This window comes from Protomyctophum bolini, assembly GCF_963924005.1.
Source record: "Protomyctophum bolini genome assembly, chromosome: 7".
NCBI lineage: Eukaryota > Metazoa > Chordata > Actinopteri > Myctophiformes > Myctophidae > Protomyctophum > Protomyctophum bolini.
The window spans coordinates 26,673,634-26,694,694 of NC_137868.1; the positions used below are offsets into that span (position 1 = coordinate 26,673,634).

At 42.7% G+C, this 21,061-nt stretch overlaps 1 protein-coding gene across 1 annotated transcript; it reads left to right on the forward strand.

Annotated features, from left to right (window-relative positions):
* Positions 1-1,451: 1,451 nt before the first annotated feature.
* On the forward strand, positions 1,452-1,628 carry LOC308318917 (NADH dehydrogenase [ubiquinone] 1 beta subcomplex subunit 1-like; the record flags this gene model as incomplete). The annotated part of the gene is made up of 1 exon (XM_080768629.1): positions 1,452-1,628. One exon carries the CDS (start codon positions 1,452-1,454, stop codon positions 1,626-1,628), a length of 177 nt encoding a protein of 58 aa, XP_080624755.1.
* Positions 1,629-21,061: the final 19,433 nt, after the last annotated feature.

Here is a 21,061-nt window from a genome sequence, read left to right on the forward strand (position 1 = left end):
TACATACCGGTAAGAGTAAAACAGCAGCATAGACGAATCACATCAAGCAGCAAAACAGCAAAACAGCAAAAAAAGTAAACAAAGAGTAAAAAGAGTATCATATGTATATTGTGCATGTTTTCCCAGTAGTAGAAAAGTTAGGTGAACTTTGTGTGATTGAACAATGATTCTAAAATAGGTTTTCCCATGCACTACCCACATGCATTAAAGAAGCAGTTCACGTTTTTAAAATATTTGCTTCTGGAGGCTCCTTGGAACAACATATATTCAGATGGGAGTCCGCGGCCAATTACATATAATTCTGGGGGTCCTTGACATGAAAATGTTTGAGAAAGACTGACATAGAAACATGGGTTTTTCAGAAAACTGTGAGGATTTATAAGACATTTGTAGAATCGTCCTCAGGTCTATGGGTTAGAGAACTTCAAGTTGCCAGTTTATGACGTCAGAGTCGACATCTATGATGTATCTGTGATGTATGATATGATACCATATTTGGGCAAGGTTTAAGCCTGATCGGACCACCATTTACTTAAACTTATTTGTTCTACTGGAAATGAAAGCGTCAACCAGCTTTTAAGAATCTTAATTTAACTAATATTTTTAAGATGACTACACTGGATACTGCACTCGTGTGGAACGTGTGTCGAATTTGAAGTCGGCGGGGCGAACGGTTCTCGAGTTACGTGGATTACAGACGAGACTTGGTGCATTTATACAGTAAATAGATAAAATACATTCTTGAAGATATTTAGTTCAAGCAGCACTTACAGCGTTACCAGGGTTATATGCTGACAACACATCCTGATCAGCATCAGGTTTTGGTACCCAGCATTGATGGGCTTTATTTACCTCTTTCTCCCCTCAATCTTCCCTAGCTCCCCTTCTCTCCCCATCTCCCTCCATCCATTAAACAGAGAGAGAGAGAGAGACTCACATTTTGTCTTTCTGTCTCTGGTCTGACCTAGTCTGAGACTCTGATGTCACACACAACAGCAATTTGCACATCAACCATAATTACCCAACAATGCTGATTTGGTCCAGCATTGTCAGCCTCGAAATTCACACCAATGTTTTTGGCATGGTCACAAGATTGTAGAGAGAGATAACTAAAAGTAGTCTGGGAGTTTTACAACACTAAAATAATCTGTTTCACATCATTGGATGTGGTCATTCATTGGATTGAGATAGTTTGCAGAAACAGACATGTACAGTAGTGTATATAACTCACTGTCAGCAGCATATAGTACTGATATGTAATATGTATCGCTGAATACCCCCAAGTGGGAGAACTTCATATCATCATCTTGGACTCTATGTTCGGGCATGGCTGACCTCGGAACTCCATACATGGATAAGACTGTATACTTGTGACTGTATACTGTACAGTATATAAAGAATCACAGTCTCTACAACTTTGTCATTTTCAGCACTCTAATCTCACTATAACCATGGTGAACTTTGTAGCACTTGCCCGTGAGCATTGGATGCACATACTGTTGCCCATGGGATTTGTCATTGGATGGTACATGGATAAACAGCAGGACCAGAAGCTAACGGCTTTCAGGAACAAGAGTGCTTTGTACGGAAGGGAACTGAAGCCTGGAGAAGAGTATACCTGGAAGTAGAAGAGAATGTATTGTCCTTGACCTTCACCCTCTGTCCTCATCATCTATAAAAATGGTAATAAACAAAGAACAAAAAAAGTCTTTCTTTATGTCCTATAGATCCCATAGATCAGGATGCTAAGTATTAATGATCTAATTAAATCGCTGTTGCCAATGTTTTTGCCTTTATTTGGAGAGCCGCACTGCAGGCATGATGTGTCCAGGATGTAAACCAAGCTACATGTGGGAGGCAGAGGTGAGGTCTTCACACGGAGAGAGAAAAAAGTCAACCGCGAGCATTGGACTTTTTTCAGATGTTGGCAACAAGCGTCCTCTAGTGGTTAACACTGAAAACACAAAATCTTGGCTTTCTCGGCTTTGGCACTCAGGCCCTATTTTCATCAGTTCCTTCACCCTTATCCATAAACATCTTTGCCTTTTTGAGGGACTCTAGCCCCTCCTATGCTCAGCTTTGTGGGTCTGTGTGAACACAAACATTGGCTGATAATTGGCTGATCACCGCATAGCGATGATTTGATTGGCTGAGCAAAGTACATATTGAAGATAAAAGTGAGGGCAGAAAAGTGAAGACACCAAAAGTGATTGGACGGAATGACTTTTGTGATGATTTGATTGGCTGAGCACGGAATGTGATGTACAATGATATATGATGATAATGTGCCCCTCACTTCACACGGGTGTGATTATTTTAGTCAAAGTTGTTCTACCTGCCGATCTACATCAACCCGTTGTGAGCTTGTAAATTGGCCATTTGAACTATCCCAAAATATATTTCAAAATAGTAAAAAAAAACATTCCGGCCAATCACAATTGGCGTCCTCGCTTTTCTATCCTCATTTTTTATCCCCAATTCTGTGCTCAGCCAATCAAACCATCGTTATGGGGTACACACATTGCTCAGCAAATCAAATCATCGTTATGGGGTACACACCAACACACAAAGCTGGGCATAGAAGGGGCTAGCGCCCCTCAAAAAGGCAAAGACTTTTAGGGATAAGGGTGACATAGGGCCCTCTGGACCTTGGCAAAAAGGCGAGATATCTCGTACTTGGCACACAAAGAATTTTAACAACTCTTGACCAGGACAGTTGCTGTACTGTGGTTCAAAATCAGACTGATTGAAACAATTGTTGTGTGACCAATACAAATAGTTGTTATACAACATAAAAAGGTCATGCATGGTAATTTTACCACACTTTATGTCAACTTGTAATTAAACAATGTTAGCCATATAGATTGCTACTGTATAGAGAACACACTGTTGCAGAGTTACATAAGTGACTGACTTACTGTATGTCTGTTGTATTGTTAACAATACATTCTACAGTATTGTTCGTAACGTTACTGACAGTTTTTCCACCGCTTTTGAGACAAAACGCAATTGGAGGTGTTCTCTCATCGTCCCTTTAACTTTTAAGTTATGAATCAAGAGACAAGTACGTTTATATCCTTATCCTACTGTAGCTTCCACATCCTTTATGGACCACCATTGAAGATAATGGCTAAACTAAACTAAAGAAAAATCATTAGCAGTGTATACAGACTATGATTAGGATTAAAATAAAGATAATTTGTCTTCATTAACAAATGTCTTTGTCCGAACTATGGTGAAATCATAGATGTATTGGTAGCATATACAGTATGTGGATTCTTAAATGTAATGGTGTTCCCCTTTAAAGAGGCAGCAGAAGCCCGGTAGTAGAACGCCATCTGATAGTCATTACCCCTCCTTTCTCCTTCCCTCACTCTCCTCCTCTTCTCCCTCTCTCGCTATCCTTTCCTTCCCTTAGCTCAGACGTAGTATTCATTATTCTGATGAAAAACACCCCACAGCCTAGCCAGTCCCTGGCCTCACACACACACACACACACACACACACACACACACACACACGCTCACACGTGCTCACACGCACACACACACACACACACACACACACACACACACACACACACACACACGCACACGACATCCATCCATACGCATGAAAAAGGCTCACAGACAACTTCCCCCCTTAGTCTCAGCCCAGCTGAACCATTCTGGCGCGGGTCAGGAACCTGTCAAAACTCGGAAGCCGGTTTGGACCCAGTGCGGTACCACAGAGCAGACATCTAGAAGACGGAGAAAGGGAAAGAAAAGACAAGACGACACATAGAGAGACAACAGACAGACAGAGAGACAACAGACAGACAGAGAGAGAGAGAGAGAGAGAGAGAGAGAGAGAGACTCCAAGGGATAATCAACCTAGCTATTTATCGTAGACCTTGGATGCTCGTTTGTACACCCTGTGCTGAAAGTATGAGTGGGAGGGGAGCAGGGGATAAAGGGTCTCACAATGATGCCACCAAGCAGACGTCTGGAGACGGTCATTACCAAAAAAAGAACTGTCTGCTGCCCTCACACTGAGGGGGGAAGAAAGGGGGGGGGGGGGGAGAACTGAGAAGAATATAGGAATAAGTGGAAGAGAAGTGAAGCAAAGGAAGGGAAACAGGGGGGTAGAGATGGAGGGAGTCAAGGGAGGAGAGAGAGGGAGAGGGAGGGAGAATGGAATGGAAGCAGGAGGCAGGCTGTCAGGACTCCAGGCCGTGTGGTGTATTGCATGGGGGGAAAGGGTCGGAAGTGTTGGCCCCAAACCGAACCGCCCTGCTCCCTTCCTCCACCAACTCCCCCCCACTGAGCCCCGGTCCACAGACCCTACTCCCAATTCACCAGGCCCAATTTCTGTCCTCTGCCCAGCAGCCACACTCCACACTGTTTCCCAAGAGAACCAGACTCTACAGCTGCCTTATTAAACAGAGAGAGAGAGAGAGAGAGAGAGAGAGTGTGTTAAGGACTGGGAGAAGGAGAGGGAGGTCACACAACTGGAAGACATCAGATGAAGCCGTGCTCGTTCTCTTAGTTTTTCCGTTCATATCCCGTTTTATGATGGAGTTTCTCACAAACACGCTCGTGGTGCACCGAGTTCAAACACATAGTAAAAATCCATTGTTTGATTCGACATCCCTCAGAACATTATAAAATAATGAAACAAATGCTGGAGAATTAAAGTCTGTGTGACTTTTATCTCATTTGTCTGATTTTAGTCTTCAAGCAGTCCTCGTTGGGGAACTTGGGGCCACACTCTCTAAGCCAGACCATTGTCCCCTGCTTTGTTCAGCTCGAGCAGCGCTTGTGTGAACATTATGAGGTAATACAAAAGATATAAATGGATGAACATCTGCTGGTTCCTCTGATAGCCATGTCTTTTTAATTTCCTCTTTTATACAGTTTGGTTTCTGGAGTAGTCGTATATTGTTTTAACTTTTAATCTAAGGAAGGGATTCACTCTTTTATTGTCCCGCCCATGCATCACAATCATACAGTCACCATTTACACCTGCAGCTTCACTTGAGAAACGTGTATTTGAGTGCCTTGCTCAAGGGCCTATCAGTAGTTGTAATTGAGGGTCGGGATATTACCACTGATGCACTATTCCTTCACAAACATTTTCCAAGACAGGCAATTTGTCCCAACTTTGCTTTCCTTTCAAATCGCTACTGTCATCACAACATATTGAACTGATCTTATGTCTTTTCGACAGCATCAGTGTATCATTGTGTGGACAACTGTTTTGATTCTAGTCTACCTCAGCAGCTGACATCCACAGAATGTATGAATCACACAGTATGACAAACGTTTTTTCTGTTCACACTCCATTAATGCTGAGTTAGACATAAGATGTCATTGCAGATATCCATCTACAATATCTGAGTTTGCTGATGATTCTGTATGAGGTTTAGTCTTGTACTCACATACGTCACATAGTCAAGTAAGGTCATGCAGTCGAACCTTTCTCCACACTTTATTTCCGTTCATTTCAACACTCTATACCAATGGAAGGAAAAGATCCTGCTGAAAGCATTCATTACTTGGGAAAAAAAAGAAAATAAATTTGACTGAAATGGAAAAAATGAAAATAAATTTGACTGAAACGCTGTACTGATTTAGGTATTTAGCAGACTCTCTTATCCACAGCGTACATGGGTCATAGTAAATAGTAAATATCATGAACCTTAGTCAACCAACAACATGTCTAGCTTTCATTTTCCCAAATGTGGAACACAGAGATTAATATAATGAAGGTATAGCAAAGAAACATGTTTAGGACGTTTTTGAAATACTTCAGCGGTAAAGCAAATTCACAGACAACCTGCTACAGTATTTGAGTTGCACTCAAATGTAATTATTGGTAAATAATTTGAATAAAAACAGTGGCAGCTGGTGTGCATCGGGGGGGGGGGGGGGGGGGGAGATGAGTGAATCAGGGCCTTTTCAGTTGCTGCCCCCTTTCTGTGGAACACAGTCCTAACCACAACCTTCAGATGCACATCCCCATCCCCAGCAAGCACCTTTCTGTGGAACACAGTCCTAACCACAACCTTCAGATGCACATCCCCATCCCCAGCAAGCACCTTTCTGTGGAACACAGTCCTAACCACAACCTTCTGATGCACATCCCCAGCAAGCACCTGGCCTAGAGGCTTTCAAAGTTAGCAGGAGTGTCTGTTTTGCGCGAAATGCCACAAATCAAGAACGCAGCATCTGATTGCCATGATTGCACCAGCCTCAGGGTGGCACATGGATCATGACGCAACACATTCAGTAGGCCCTGGCCATTTGTGCCAGACTAGATTTTCTACCATTTGACATTTTCTTCAAAACACACTTTTTGCTACTACTCCTCAGTCCTTACACAACTCACACAAATCGGTGCACATTATCAGTCATGTGATCAAGATGTATCAGTCCTTTTCCAATTGACTTGGACGCCCTTCCAATTTTTGCAGGCCCTGGTTAGGCAATGTTTTTTACTTAACAAAACTTGTCTTTTATTCATTTTTTCTTTCCCATGTAAAGCAACTTAATTTACTGTAGAAAGGTGCTATATAATTAGGTATAAATGTGAGTTACGATATAATTATTATATCATTATGGAATTTCTGTTAAGGATCTGCTATAACAAAAACGACCTGCCTTGCTTTGTTTCAGGAAGCGGCTGCCTCTTTCAGGGCAAAGCCGACCTCCTTATTACTGGGCTGTTGGCTACATCAAAGTAGCCTCCCAGATTCTTTCATAAAAGACTCCAGGACTGGGTCTCTCCACTTCTCTGTGAACTGTGAGAAGTGGTGCAGTAGTAGCCGACTAAGGAGAAATCAGCTGTGATGTCATCGCCACTAATGAGGTGGCAGGAATGATTTGGCTGCCGGACTCACTCACCAGCCCACCGCTCGCTCTGTCTGTCTCTCTCTCTCTCACTCTTTTTTAAACTTACAGTCAAGCTCTCTCACTCTCTTGCCCGTTTCCCCATCTACCAGACAGTATACTGTAACTGCCTACCAGGCATGGTGTTTTTCATCTACCAGACAGTATACTGTAACTCCTACCAGGCATGGTGTTTTTCATCTACCAGACAGTATACTGTAACTCCTACCAGGCATGGTGTTTTTCATCTACCAGACAGTATACTGTAACTCCTACCAGGCATGGTGTTTTTCATCTACCAGACAGTATACTGTAACTCCTACCAGGCATGGTGTTTTTCATCTACCAGACAGTATACTGTAACTCCTACCAGGCATGGTGTTTTTCATCTACCAGACAGTATACTGTAACTCCTACCAGGCATGGTGTTTTTCATCTACCAGACAGTATACTGTAACTCCTACCAGGCATGGTGTTTTTCATCTACCAGACAGTATACTGTAACTCCTACCAGGCATGGTGTTTTTCATCTACCAGTCAGTATAGTATAGATAGATAGATAGATAGATAGATAGATAGATTCTTTATTTTTGTGTCATGCACCCAAGGCGCCCAGCCCACATGGACTTATAGGACACACCATACAGATCATTGCTTCAATATTGCATTGTGAACTTTTTTTTTTACACAAACAAAACATTCTGCCTTTTTCCCCACGTTTTGCATAAAAAGTCTGCTAAAGCAAAAATACCTTTCCTAAAACAAAACTCCAGTTTTTCGTAGTCCTCTAACCAGAAAAAGTTAGCAAAGATGGTTGTCATTTTACAAAATAATACATTAATTAATACATCTTAATTCTTCATATAATGGGCAGTAAAACAAAAACTATATACTGTAACTGCCTACCAGGCATGGTGTTTCTCTGAAGCTATACAGTATGCTTCATATAGTGAAGGTTGGTTGTATGAGCCACAGTGTTCTGCTCTGCTATGCCCTGGTTGGTTGGTTGGTTGGTTGGTTGGTTATGAGCCAGAGAGTGTTCTGCTCTGCTCTGCCCTGGTTGGTTGGTTGGTTGGTTGGTTGGTTGTATGAGCCAGAGAGTGTTCTGCTCTGCTATGCCCTGGTTGGTTGGTTGGTTGGTTGGTTGATTGGTTGGTTGGTTGGTTATATGAGCCAGAGTGTTCTGCTCTGCTCTGCCCTGGTTGGTTGGTTCCAATAGTTTCCAGAGTCTTGCTTTTATGCATGAATTCGGCTAAACTGGGCTTATATTATACACACAATTTAAAAAGACGCCTCTTAATCATGGATATGTGTGTTTGTATTATACTGTATGACTACCCTACAGTAAAAGAAAGTCTACTGTCACAAGTCAAGGCTTGTAGAAATAGAGTAAGTAGAAATACACATTTCTACAAATGTAGGGGGGGGGGGGGGATTATGTATAACAAGTGGGAAAACCTTTTACATTTCTTGGAACAATGCAAAAGTGTGTTTTGGGAATTATTTAATTGGCAGTCTAGCTTGTCAGGTAGGTTGTTCTACAGTGTGGGCATCCAAATGGCAAAAGCACAGTCACTTTTAGTCACGAGTCCTTGTCTGTCACACTCTCCCTCCCAGCTTTTCCACTATTCTGTCACACTGGGAGAAATATACTGTATAACAGTATAAGCCTTAGTTTCTGGCCATTGACAACAACAACAATCATTTAGAATATTATTTCTGGAGTTAGGAGGGCCAAATCAGACTATTTCAGATTGACTTTCACTGATTTCAAACCTTTTTCTAGGCATCCAGCATTTGATATCATACAGTATCTTTGAGGCAGTTGTTGAGAGTAATTATGCAGCTGGTGTTACACGCTTTAATGGGAGGCATTATGAACTGCATTACATATTTACGAGTGATGGTTGCCAAGTAGAAGCATGTGGGGAGAAATTAGAGAATAGGCCTACAACTGAGACAGGTGGTACCCCACACGCATGCATTTAATTACCTATAGCAACAGAGAATTCTCTATTGGAAACATAGGATGTTACTGAATACTTGTTAATAATATAGGACGATGCTGAGCCTGAGACACCCATCAAGTGCCTAAGGCACTCAGGTTCTGAGCTCTGGCACTATTTGTTGGGCACTGTCCTATAAATGCAAGTTGGGAACGATTCAAGTTGGGAATGCATGCCCCACCCGATTATGCAAGCCATTGTACTCATTGTCAGAGAACCCACTGGAGCCGGATGTCAGTCAGTCTGTGTTCCTTTAGTTTTTTGGGCTTTTACCTTTATTGACAGGACAGTAGGCTGACAGGAAATGGGGAGAGAGATGGGGAATGACATGCAGCAAAGGCCGCCGGGGTCGGGACTCAAACCCAAGACACGCTGTCAGGCAGACCAACTTCACTCACTGCCCTCCTGTGGGTCATCAGCGACATGTAGTGCGCCAAGTTTCAAGTCGATCGGTCGGACGGGTCTCGAGATATGCAAACTCACACGCACACACACGCAAAGATTTGCGTAATTTATAGTTAGATAGAATTAAGGATACTAAGATCATTTAATTTTATTGTTTTGTCGATGCAATACGCTGTTACTGTCTTAAGCAGGTCTCATCACACAAAAGAAAGAAAGTAAAAAGAAAGGAAATAATACATAAATAAATCTATTTTTGACTCCAAAGTTGAGTAAGCTCTATTTAGGTGTGTATACTTTTTACCACATCCCTGCAGAAGTGTGTAGCTTTTGCCAAACCCTTACGTAACATAGGCTTCTGGTAGTCTCCAGTACGTTCCATGCTGTAATGGCTGGCTGCCTCAGATGCCAGGGAGCTCGCATCACAAGCTGCCACAGAGAGAAAGACACAGAGATAGACAGACAGACAGAAGCGCAGACAGAGAGAAAATGCAGTACAGGGCGGACAAGTTATCAAAGTGTCAAATCCCAGGTAGTGTTTACCAAACTATCGTCTCTGTTGGGTGGAAACCTCCTATGTCCAAAACAAAACATTAGCAAAAGTAGCAGATTGACGAGCTTATTGATGAGCTTGTAGATCTGCTACTTTTGACGACGTTTGCCAATAAACCACAAAAAGTTAGAATCTGGAGATAAGAGGTTTCTGCCCGACACGACAGCGACGCTACTGTATGCTACACTGCACTTAGTATTTGCTTGCCTGATGCTAGGGAACCAATCTGTTTAGAGCCAAAACTCCACCCTTCAACCACTAACTTTAGCTTGCTGTTCCTATTCTTTTACGTTTGACTGCACTTCATACGAAAAATAGGCTGTTTGTCCAGGCCTCTGTATGAGAACAAGGGGGCGTAATACAGTGTGAAGCAACCAGGGGTGTGTATGAGGGAGAGAATGATATTGGTGGAAAGAGGATTAAAGAAAGCTGAGGCGGTTGTTTTGGTGAAGATTGCAAAAAGAACGGAGCAAAGTGGAATCCTCTGTTTGTGTGTGTGTGTGTGTGTGTGTGTGTGTGTGTGTGTGTGTGTGTGTGTGTGTGTGTGTGTGTGTGTGTGTGTGTGTGTGTGTGTGTGTGTGTGTGTGTGTGTGTGTGTGTGTGTGTGTGTGTGTGTGTGTGTGTGTGTGTGTGTGTGTGTGTGTGTGTGTGTGTGTGTGTGTGTGTGTGTGTGTGTGTGTGTGTGTGTGTGTTTGATGTTGTAGTCTTGTAAAGTAGCAGCTGGAGAGGGCTGTCCCCTGAGAACCACTATAGCCGGCTAGTAAATCCCACACCACAGACACACACGCGCGTGCGCACACTGTACATTCACAGATGCAGGCTTTAATAAAGCTATGGCTAAGGAAACAAAGCAGACCCATCTAAGCTATTCCAGAATACAAATTAACCTGCTAAGCATACAGGCAATTTAACAATGCACAATATACAAAGTGTGTGAAGGAGTGCCACTGCAAATATTACTGTATAATCTATATAACTTTTTACTCCCTCTATATAAATTACAAGAGCAAAATGGCCACCATGTGAATATGGTCTATGGTTCTCAAAGTTTGATACCAGGGGGCCATCTGGAAAATTGGAGATGACATTTTTTATATTATAGTCTATATATTTTTGAAACATTTGAACAAATAATGTATGGGTCCCTGCCTGGCACAAAATGTTTTCAGATGGGGTTCTGTGGCCAAATACACCAATTAATCAGGGAGTCCTTGACATGAAATGGTTTAAAGCACTGGTCTATGAGAACAATGTTTTCGAAACTAGCCGATCTACAAGCTCACAACGTCATCATGGCATGTGCCACGTTGGGAGCTTGTAGATTTGCTATTTTAGCTACTTTTGTGTGATATTGTAGTATGATGAAGTAGGGTAATAAACGAAAAAACATTAAAAGTTGAAATATGGAAACACAAGACTTTTGCCCAACAGCAAATGATATCCACGTGTCGTCAAATAGCTTTTTTCTTTCCTTAACCCTCGCATACAGTAAAATAGCCAATCTACAAGCTCACAACGAGTTGTGTTGTGACACGTTATGAGCTTGTAGATTGGCTATTTTCAGTGAAGATATTTAATGTAGAGTGAAAACAGAAAATACACTAGCATAGAGCCCTGTGGGACTCCGGCCAACCAACGGTGGGGTTTTAGTGGTTAATTTGAGGAAATATACAGGATGACATCATGCTGCAGCTGACTGCCACCAAACACTCCTATTTTAGACCAGTGGACGGTTGCCAAGGAGACGATATAACGCACTCCAGATGATTCCCTCCTAGGATTATCTCATTATCACACACACAGCGCAGCTGCACAACCTGTGTGTGTGTGTGTGTGTGTGTGTGTGTGTGTGTGTGTGTGTGTGGTGTGTGTGTGTGTGTGTGTGTGTGTGTGTGTGTGTGTGTGTGTGTGTGTGTGTGTGCAATAATGTGTGTATGACAGACTAAATGTAATTTTATAGTTAGGCATTAAAGTTTGGATTGGGGTTTAGATTGCTGTAAAGTGGACTTGGTTTATTTCGCCCCGGTTGAAAAGTTCACCTGCTTGACAAAAAAAGAACGATATTATTCCTGAGGCCTCCCTTAAGCATTTATTGCTGTAATCTGCTGTCTTAGTTCATGTCTGTGTACAGTCTACTCTACACAGACAAACTGGGATGTGCATATCGTTTTCCTCCATTATAGTCTACTCTACTGTGTCCCACCCACATATCCTCTATAATAATAATCGATCCATCCGTCCATCTTCAACCGCTTATCCGTAGTCGGCTCGCGGGGGCAACAGCTCCATCAGAGAGCTCCAGACTTCCCTCTCAAGAGCAACATTAGTGACGTTCCAAACCAGTGAGTCGATGAGTTTCCTCCAACCTCGCCTTGGTCTGCCCTGGCTCTCCTCCCAGTGGGACATGCCTCGAGGACCTCCCTAGTAATTATAATAATAATACATTGCAAAGTGAATCTAGTCTGTGTTGTGGTGGTGCTATTAATTTGACAATGAATAGGAGATTGATCTAAAATTAAGTTAATCTTAAAGTATGTTAATGTTTATGATCTCAAAAACTAGCTGCCTAGTGGAATGCACACAGACTGTGGCAAAGAAGGCCAGACAACGGCTGTATGACCTTGGGCAGTTGAGGAAGTCCAAAGTCTCTGAGAAGGTCCTGAAATCCCTCAACTATGCTTTTTTAAAAGATTTGTTTTGGGCTTTTGTGCCTTTATTGATAGTTACAGTGAAGACAGACAGGAAAGAGGGAGAGAGAGAAGGGGAGAGACATGCAAAGGTCGCCATGAAAGGGACGTGAACACGCAACACGCTGTCAGGCAAGAGCCTATATGTGGCATGCGCCTGGACCACTAGGCCAGCGGGCGCCCCTGCTATATGATTTTTTTTAATCATTTTTATCCCACGATTTTGTAACCCATTTTTCACCCCTGTGTCAATTATCTAATGTGATCCTGGGCTCTATACACACCCTCCGCCAACCTAGTCCCCATATATGGAGAACATGGGGAGAGCAACGGACTTGAACTCATGCTTCCTTCATGCCTGAGTGTCCAAGTTGCTCCTTTACACCTGACAGGTGCTGTATGATTTTTGTGAGCTGTGTTTTTGCATCATGTAGAATGCATAAGATAGCAGGACAAAGATGATGAAGGACAAACACCACCCCAGTAACAGACTGTGTGATGAGGACTGGCAAGTGTCTCAAAGCCCAGGACAAAATAAAAATAAATAAAACAAAACAAATGTTACCATTACAATGTTACCATTGTATTTACAAATTAACAATGGCATTGACATTGAAAAATTAAGCTATGTCTAACATGAAAATGTTAGCTTTGTTAACTTACCCTTTCAATCCAAGGGCCACCGCTAGCCACTTTGGTTTAGATTAATTATGGTAACAATGTTAAGAGGCTATTTTTCATTCAATTTGTGCTAATGCAGAAACTCTCATCACAATGTGACAAGTGCTTGGAAATTTTAAATACAAGAAACCCAAATCACTCAAATAAAGAAAATAAATGACCAAAATGACAAAGTGAAAGAATGTGTGGGCCCCATTTGGAACTTTATGTCTGAGGTTGCACTTCCTGGCTGAGAGAATCAGCCAGACTTGTTACGTTGGGCGTAACAGTCCAACAATGTTGCATATTTCATGTCTGATAAGGGCTGTAGACACCAAGGTTATTACCCAGGATTAGTAGTATAAGAGCTAGTATTTCTCCCAGAGGAGTGAATTTAACTGACATTTGCAGCTCCCATTATACTGTTTAGATCATACTCAAATTCTTCTGTAAACTGAGAGAGTCACTGTCTGCGGAAAAAAAAAAAGATCTTGGACACGACTCAGAGAAAGTTGAAAGCCCTCATTTATGTTTTATAATGCATCACATGAGGTTAAAAAGTGCACACATTGGTGCAGACACTGTCTTCCATAGGGAACAAATTCTGAACACACTTCTTCTTAACCTCATACAATGCTTTTGCCAGTAAAATAATCTTTTACCTCAAAAAAGTTATCATCAGTCAATGATGAGCCAAGATACAGCGTTTGTCCTCTTTGTGCTAATTGGGGAGGGTCATTCACTTTTCATTATCGTAACCAAATGATCCAGGAGAGTTGGAAGAGGAGGAGGAGGAGGAGGAGAAAGGATCGACTTAAAGGGAGATGAAGATGGACAGGAGGAAGATCAGGAGGAGGAGACTGTAATCGGAGGTGGGATTTCGACAGTAGCCCAGACCAGACCTGACAGGTTCTCTCATATCCGTCTTCATTCAGTCCCAGAGTGGGACTCTCCACATGGTAAAACCATCAAGCATGCACACACGCACGCACGCACGCACCCACCCACCCACACACACACACACACACACACACACACACACACACACACACACACACACACACACACACACACACACACACACACACACACACACACAGAGAGAGAAGACACACATGTTCTCTCTCGATCTGAACATCAGGAAATGGCTATTACTCGCGTCTGAGAAAGAAAGACAGAGCAATAGAAAATTGGAGAGAGAGACAGAGAGACAGACATAAACAGTGGGACACTTAAAAATAAAATAGGAACTTATAGACAAGGATACTGTAGATATGAGTGTTGGATTGAGTGTTGGATGAAAGGTTGTGTCATTACTCCTGAACAGAGGAATAGAAGTCGTTGAGTAGTCTTAACTATCCAAGTTCCTTAGAGCAAGGCACCCAGCACCCAGCACTAACAGCTGGAGGTGCTAAATGTTGCAGAGTAGTATAACTGTATTTGAGAATCCCCTAGGTGTGTTTGCAAAAAAAATCACACCTGTGTGAAGTTAGTGGTGCGTCCCCAGGGGGTCCCCGGAACATCCAGACCCCCAGGAACGCGCCCAGGGGGGGGCGGGCTGGTTCCGGCGAGCCGCCCCACATCAGAAACGGTTGAGAAAGGACAGAGTTACCGTGTGGGGGACATTAGGGGGTCCCTCTACTGTACTGTTCTGTACTGTACTGTCACACCCGAAATCATACAGTTAATGTGTGCGTGCGTGCGTGCGTCGTATATGTGTGTTAGGCTGCGCAACAGTGACACTTGGTTGTGAAAACCAACCAAGTGCAATTTTCGTGCTCGGACAGACCCAGCCAGGGACGGACACAGCCAGCCAGCCAACAGACATACATGTACAGTATCATTCTGAATTGGGCCACTAGAGGGAGTGAGAGATGGGAGGGGGGCCAAATGCAGGCCTATAATAACCACCAGACATGACTCATTCCCCATGGCAATACCACAGTGACCACAGACAGCTCTCTGGCAGACAAGGAGCAGAAATCTGACCCGGCAGAGTTTGTGAATGGGATAGGAATGAGCAGAGCCAGGCTAAATTTAATAGTATTCCAATAGGTCTCAAAGATTTAGGAGTGAAGAAATCAAGGAGTGTTTGGTTTGGCATAATGTTGTACTATAATATTAATACTGTAAATATGTATAAATACATTACTTTCACACCATTTTCATGATCAGCTTTCATGACACATGAGATGGCTTCAAAGCTCAGTATATTAAATGCATTACTTAACACAGCATATATTAATTTCCATCAATTAACCTTAATTAAGAGCTCTATTCAGCAATCACTGCCTGGGCAATCTCTTTGCTCACATAATGTCATGCCTAAAGAGGACCCCACAAAAGCAACAAAGACACTTCCTTGGATGTCAATAAAGACCTCATCGTCATTCGTGCCCACACTTCCACGATGGAAAACCACTCAAGACGCATATGTTGGACCTCCAAAATCATTATTTGATAACATGACTGGAAAACCTAGACTCCACAGAAGCCAAGAAAGCGTCTAATCTATAGGCACAGCAATAATATTTTCAAAATAAAAGTGAGTGGTTTTCCCCTTTTAGCAGAGGAGCGAGCGCTGAGCGGTCAAATTACATGAAAACAGCAGGCAGGAAGTGTTTTGCAACAGCGGAAAATCTTCAGGTCCAGTCTGACCACTAGACGGTCACACTTCATAAGGTCTGGAGGTTGCGGTCAGTGAATGGATACCTTCCCTGCTCTGAACGGCTGGATACCTTGTCATACGTCTCTCACTCATTTTCTCGCAAACTTTTTCCGTCTCTCTCTGTCGCCTCTCTTGCTGTCACGTCTAACTCATACCCGACTTGTAATTTTATCCTCCTTTATCTGAATTTCCCTCCTTTAACAATTTGTGTCATTCTCTCTCATCTCTTTCTCTTTCTTACCCATTCTTTCTTTATCATAACATTCTTCTTCTTTTCTTTCACTACTGTAACTTTTCTTCCAATTGTTTATTTTTTTATGTTCTCGATCATTCTCTCGCTTCTTCACTTGCTCACTGTCTAATGCCTTTGTGTCCCACTTGTATTCTTTTTCCTTTCTCTTTTACAATCTTATACCTTTTTCAATCTTATTCTCTCTCTCTCTCTCTTCCCCTGTTTGTGGTCAGTCACACTTAATCTAGCCCTATCCATCTGTTTCTCTTCATTCATTTAGTCTCGTCTGTTTTCCATTAAGATTACATCAGGCTTTGACCTATTAGTGTGCCGTGCCTTTTTTTCCCAAGTCATTCTGTGGTTACAGGTTAAGCTCAAACACCACCACTCTCCCAGCTCAAAATAATACAGAGAGGATTTGGGAGAAAGTATATATGTCGGGCTGGGGCTCTTAAACTTTTTCAGCTGGGGACTGAAACAAGAAATTTAGTGTTTTGTCTTGGGACCCAAGATCATTAAAAAGAAAACCTCTGGTGTTCTGGTCATGTGGGAACCGACAGAACTAGGCTCATGATCCATTATGGCTCCAAACCTATAATTTAAGAAACCAGCTCAATAATAACACTATACAAGTTACAATCTGTAAATTGCAAGAAAATGACAATTTAACTTCATATTCTGTGGAGGTGGCCCTGATTCCAAACTGACTGCAAAGCAATCTGGTTATCGACCAGAATTTGAATAATGTGGTAATCATGTGTAGTCAGATTGTCAGATTTTGAATGTATTAAAAGTGACTTTCCAAATCCTACGTAACGTTTAGGGCTCCAATTTCGTTGCCGCCGTTACCCGCGACGCGGCCCGCAAGTCAGCCCCTGCCCGAAAATTACTAGTATAGGAGCTTGCTCTGTCCCTAAATTATATTTTGGTCCGACACCAGTATTTGTGCCTAGAGCTGTGGTCATAGACGTGTTGGCACGCTTTCCCCTAAATTGCTATTTTGGTCACATACATTTGGGAAGGCGCATAGTGGAGTTTAAAAGCACCCGTTTGGTATAGAGCGGTGCGCACCGCACACCTGCAATGGAGATGTCCGGAGTCAGGCTGCTTCATCTGATCATCTCTCCTTATTCTCCTATGCATCTCTTTGTAATTTTCCTATAATCAGCAGAAGTGAGTGCCTATCACTTCCTTGTGTCCATTGTGTTTATATATGTCTAGTCAAAGAAGTTATTTGACTTAAGTTGTGCCAGCCATTGTGCGCGATTGCAGCACAAGTGAGACTTCAACGCAAGCAACACATCACTCTTTAACGTTGTTTAACGTAGTTCAATGGAATCAGATAGGACTTTTCTGTTTGGATGTATGGGCTGTCAAGGCCAGAAAATAGTTTTTTCGACACTCATAACCGCATAACTTCCAGGTATGATAATGTCATGTGCACACCCTCTATATGAGATCTACTTCCTATTATATTTACACTCAACGTCCTGGCTGAAGGTGACAGTCATGTTCTAGAAAAACTATGTAGGGAAATTCTAAAACTTTTTCAGGTGGACATATGGTCTGATAGTCATAATAGTCTGCTACCTACAGTCGTCTCCACATGACTGTTAATATAACATTAATATGGTACTTAATAATGGTCTCCTCTCATGTGGGGACACACCAAATGAAGCCTGTGGCCCATTTTGAACTATCATTTTGAAAGCCAGGAAGAAGGGTATCCCTTCTGGTTTTACTTGTAATCGCCCTGCTCAGTGTGCTAATAAGTAAAATGAGTAACGTTGAAATAAGAAAAACGGTAACGCTCATTTCCAGATGTAGATTGAGATGTAATCTCTGAAGCCCTGAATCAAGACCTCTTTCTTTCCCCTGCTTGGATGCCCATGAATAGAGACTGATTGAAAAGTTAAACTCTACATCATCATTACTCTAGGGTCAAAACTGGGCTAAGTAGCCTATTGGCCGAGTCGAGATGCTAAACTGCCATCCATTGGCCAAGTCTTCGTGGGGTAGGATGTTAAAGTCATTTAGACTCATCAGGCTAAGTGGTCACGGTTGACTGAAAGGTCTCGAACCTCACCATGTCTGGTTGTGGTAGTCATCTCTGCCAAGACTTTCAATTAAAGTATTCTGAATGAGAGGACCGCTGGTTGCTCAATATATATAAGGCTGACTGACATACGGTAATAACGGTATACTGTACTGTATCAATATAACCAGAGTGAATTTCTCAAATAAATCATGCAAATCTATATCTTTAATTTATTTAATACCTTGTTCAGAACTGGCAGGGGGGGATGGGGGGTGCAGTGTGGTGCGTGAGGTGTTCATGAAATATTGTCATCAAATATGAATGAGCGATTTAAATTATCACCAACTATCACTAGCTTTCACTAAAGCTGGAGAACCTGACTATATATCATTTCCAAGATTCAACATCATAATGCTCATTGTGAATGTGAACAGCACAGCTATGCATATCTTAGTGGATAATCAGACGGTCACCAGTTTGCCCCCTGGCCCACCCAGTCAATATGTCAGAGAGTCTGTGAGAAAAACACTTAACGCCTAACTGCTCCCTGGGCACCATATTAATGGCACTGCTCATAACAGTTAGGATGCAGAGCACCTACAAGGTAGGTTTGACTTATGTGCAAATACGATGGGCTGGCAAATTTCATTCATTATTTTACATAAATAATACATGATACACCAAGATTTAAACACATTTCAAGTTAATAGTTGATGAACTCTGTAAAAACTAAACCTTGGTGACTGCATATGGGTTCAGAAAAAAAACAAGTTGTTACATTTTCAAACAGTGCCAAAGATGCAGGTCAATGAAATACTGTAAGATGTCTATGCTAGTATCAGAAAGAGCAAAGGACGACAGGCAGAGCTGCACAATGATACACTGACAAACTATACAATTATAGCTGTTTTAAGTCCCCAGCCCCTCCCCCTGGCCTGCGCACTGTGGGGGTTTCTAGTATGCCAGTAGTAAGCATTTGGCTTCTATCAACTTCTGGGGTGTTTCTGTGCTGCCGGTGACACCGTTTCCATGGAAATGGAACCATGGCCAATGAACGCACAGCAGGCACAACTAGAAACGTGTGCTCCTCTGAGAGCACATCTCCATCGGCTCAAACGTTTTAGTATATCTAAAACTGTGAACGGCATTAGCAGATAAGCTTAAGTATTATGATTTACCCTGCTTTTTGTGACATTGTTTGTCCGGCATGGGTGGGTGGTTTTGCTTATTTTCTTTTCTTGATCTTTTGTTGTGTTAGTTTTAAGTTGTGTATGTGTTGTATGTATATGTATCTTGTTTTTGTTCATGTTTTTTATTCATGAATGCATCTTTGTGACCTGACAAACAGATGGATACATGGACAGACAGACAGTCAGTCAGTCAGTCAGTCATGCAGTCAGTCAGTCAGTCAGTCAGTCAGTCAGTCAGTCAGGTCAGTCAGTCAGTCAGTCTGCCTGACGGATGGACGGGGACAAAAATATAATCCCGACTCCCGGCCTTTTAGCCTGTCAGAGATTTTTTTTTTAATCACACTTGTGAAGTGAGTAGCTGTGCCCTTTATCATGATGATGATGTATGCCACATGGCGTCACAGGGGACAGACATACTATCCACACATTGGACCGGTTAGCACCATAAAAACAATAGGCTATGTAATACTTAGAATATCAATGCATACCTCCAGTAGAAACGTGTGCTCCTCTGAGCACAGATCTCCTCTGAGCACAGACCTCCTCTGAGCACAGACCTCCTCTGAGCACAGACCTTCTCTGAGCACAGACCTCCTCTGAGCACAGATCTCCTCTGAGCACAGACCTCCTCTGAGCACAGACCTCCTCTGAGCACAGACCTCCTCTGAGCACAGACCTCCTCTGAGCACAGATCTCCTCTGAGCACAGACCTCCTCTGAGCACAGACCTCCTCTGAGCACAGACCTCCTCTGAGCACAGATCTCCTCTGAGCACAGACCTCCTCTGAGCACAGACCTCTTCTGAGCACAGATCTCCTCTGAGCACAGATCTCCTCTGAGCACAGATCTCCTCTGAGCACAGACCTCCTCTGAGCACAGATCTCCTCTGAGCACAGACCTCCTCTGAGCACAGATCTCCTCTGAGCACAGATCTCCTCTGAGCACAGACCTCCTCTGAGCACAGACCTCCTCTGAGCACAGACCTCCTCTGAGCACAGATCTCCTCTGAGCACAGATCTCCTCTGAGCACAGACCTCCTCTGAGCACAGACCTCCTCTGAGCACAGACCTCCAGGCTGGGTACCCTGTTGTGTCAGTCGTACCCTGCAGGGGGTGCACCCATAATTCCGACGGGCCAGCCCACAAAGCTGGCAAATAGGGGGCACTCATTTGTAGGCTTATCATTCACTTATTGTGCTTTGAAATTGGTACCGTAGGCGTAGGGTATCCCAACCTGGCCAAATATATTTTCTGAACTGGTCAGACCTACTGAACATTGAACAAACACTCTATAGAAATGATTACTATGGGCATATACTAACAAAAGAATATCACCTTAAATTGCAATAATCCAAAGTTATATGGTTGAATTTAGATTGGTTGATCTAAAGTAGCCTATAGTATACCAGTAGGCTATTCCTTAACTTGCATTTTCCATTTCTTCTCCACCCTTCCCCCATCTCTTGCTATTATGATATATTATTATTTATTTGACCTTTGTGTTTCATTAAAATAAAATGCAGCTCCGTACCTGTAACTCAATAGTGAGACTGAGATGTAATCAAATGGCTATTATTACAAATGAGTGACAGAAGTGGAAAGATATCTGAAATTGGCAAGAGGAAACAGCTGGTTTCCCTGAAAAGATTGAAGATGGTGTAATGTTGAAATAACTTGACTAACTTTAACTTAAGACCTCTGCTACTTCTCTCGCCACACACCCCCTCTCCCTCCTCCCCCCTCTCCCTCCTCCCCCCC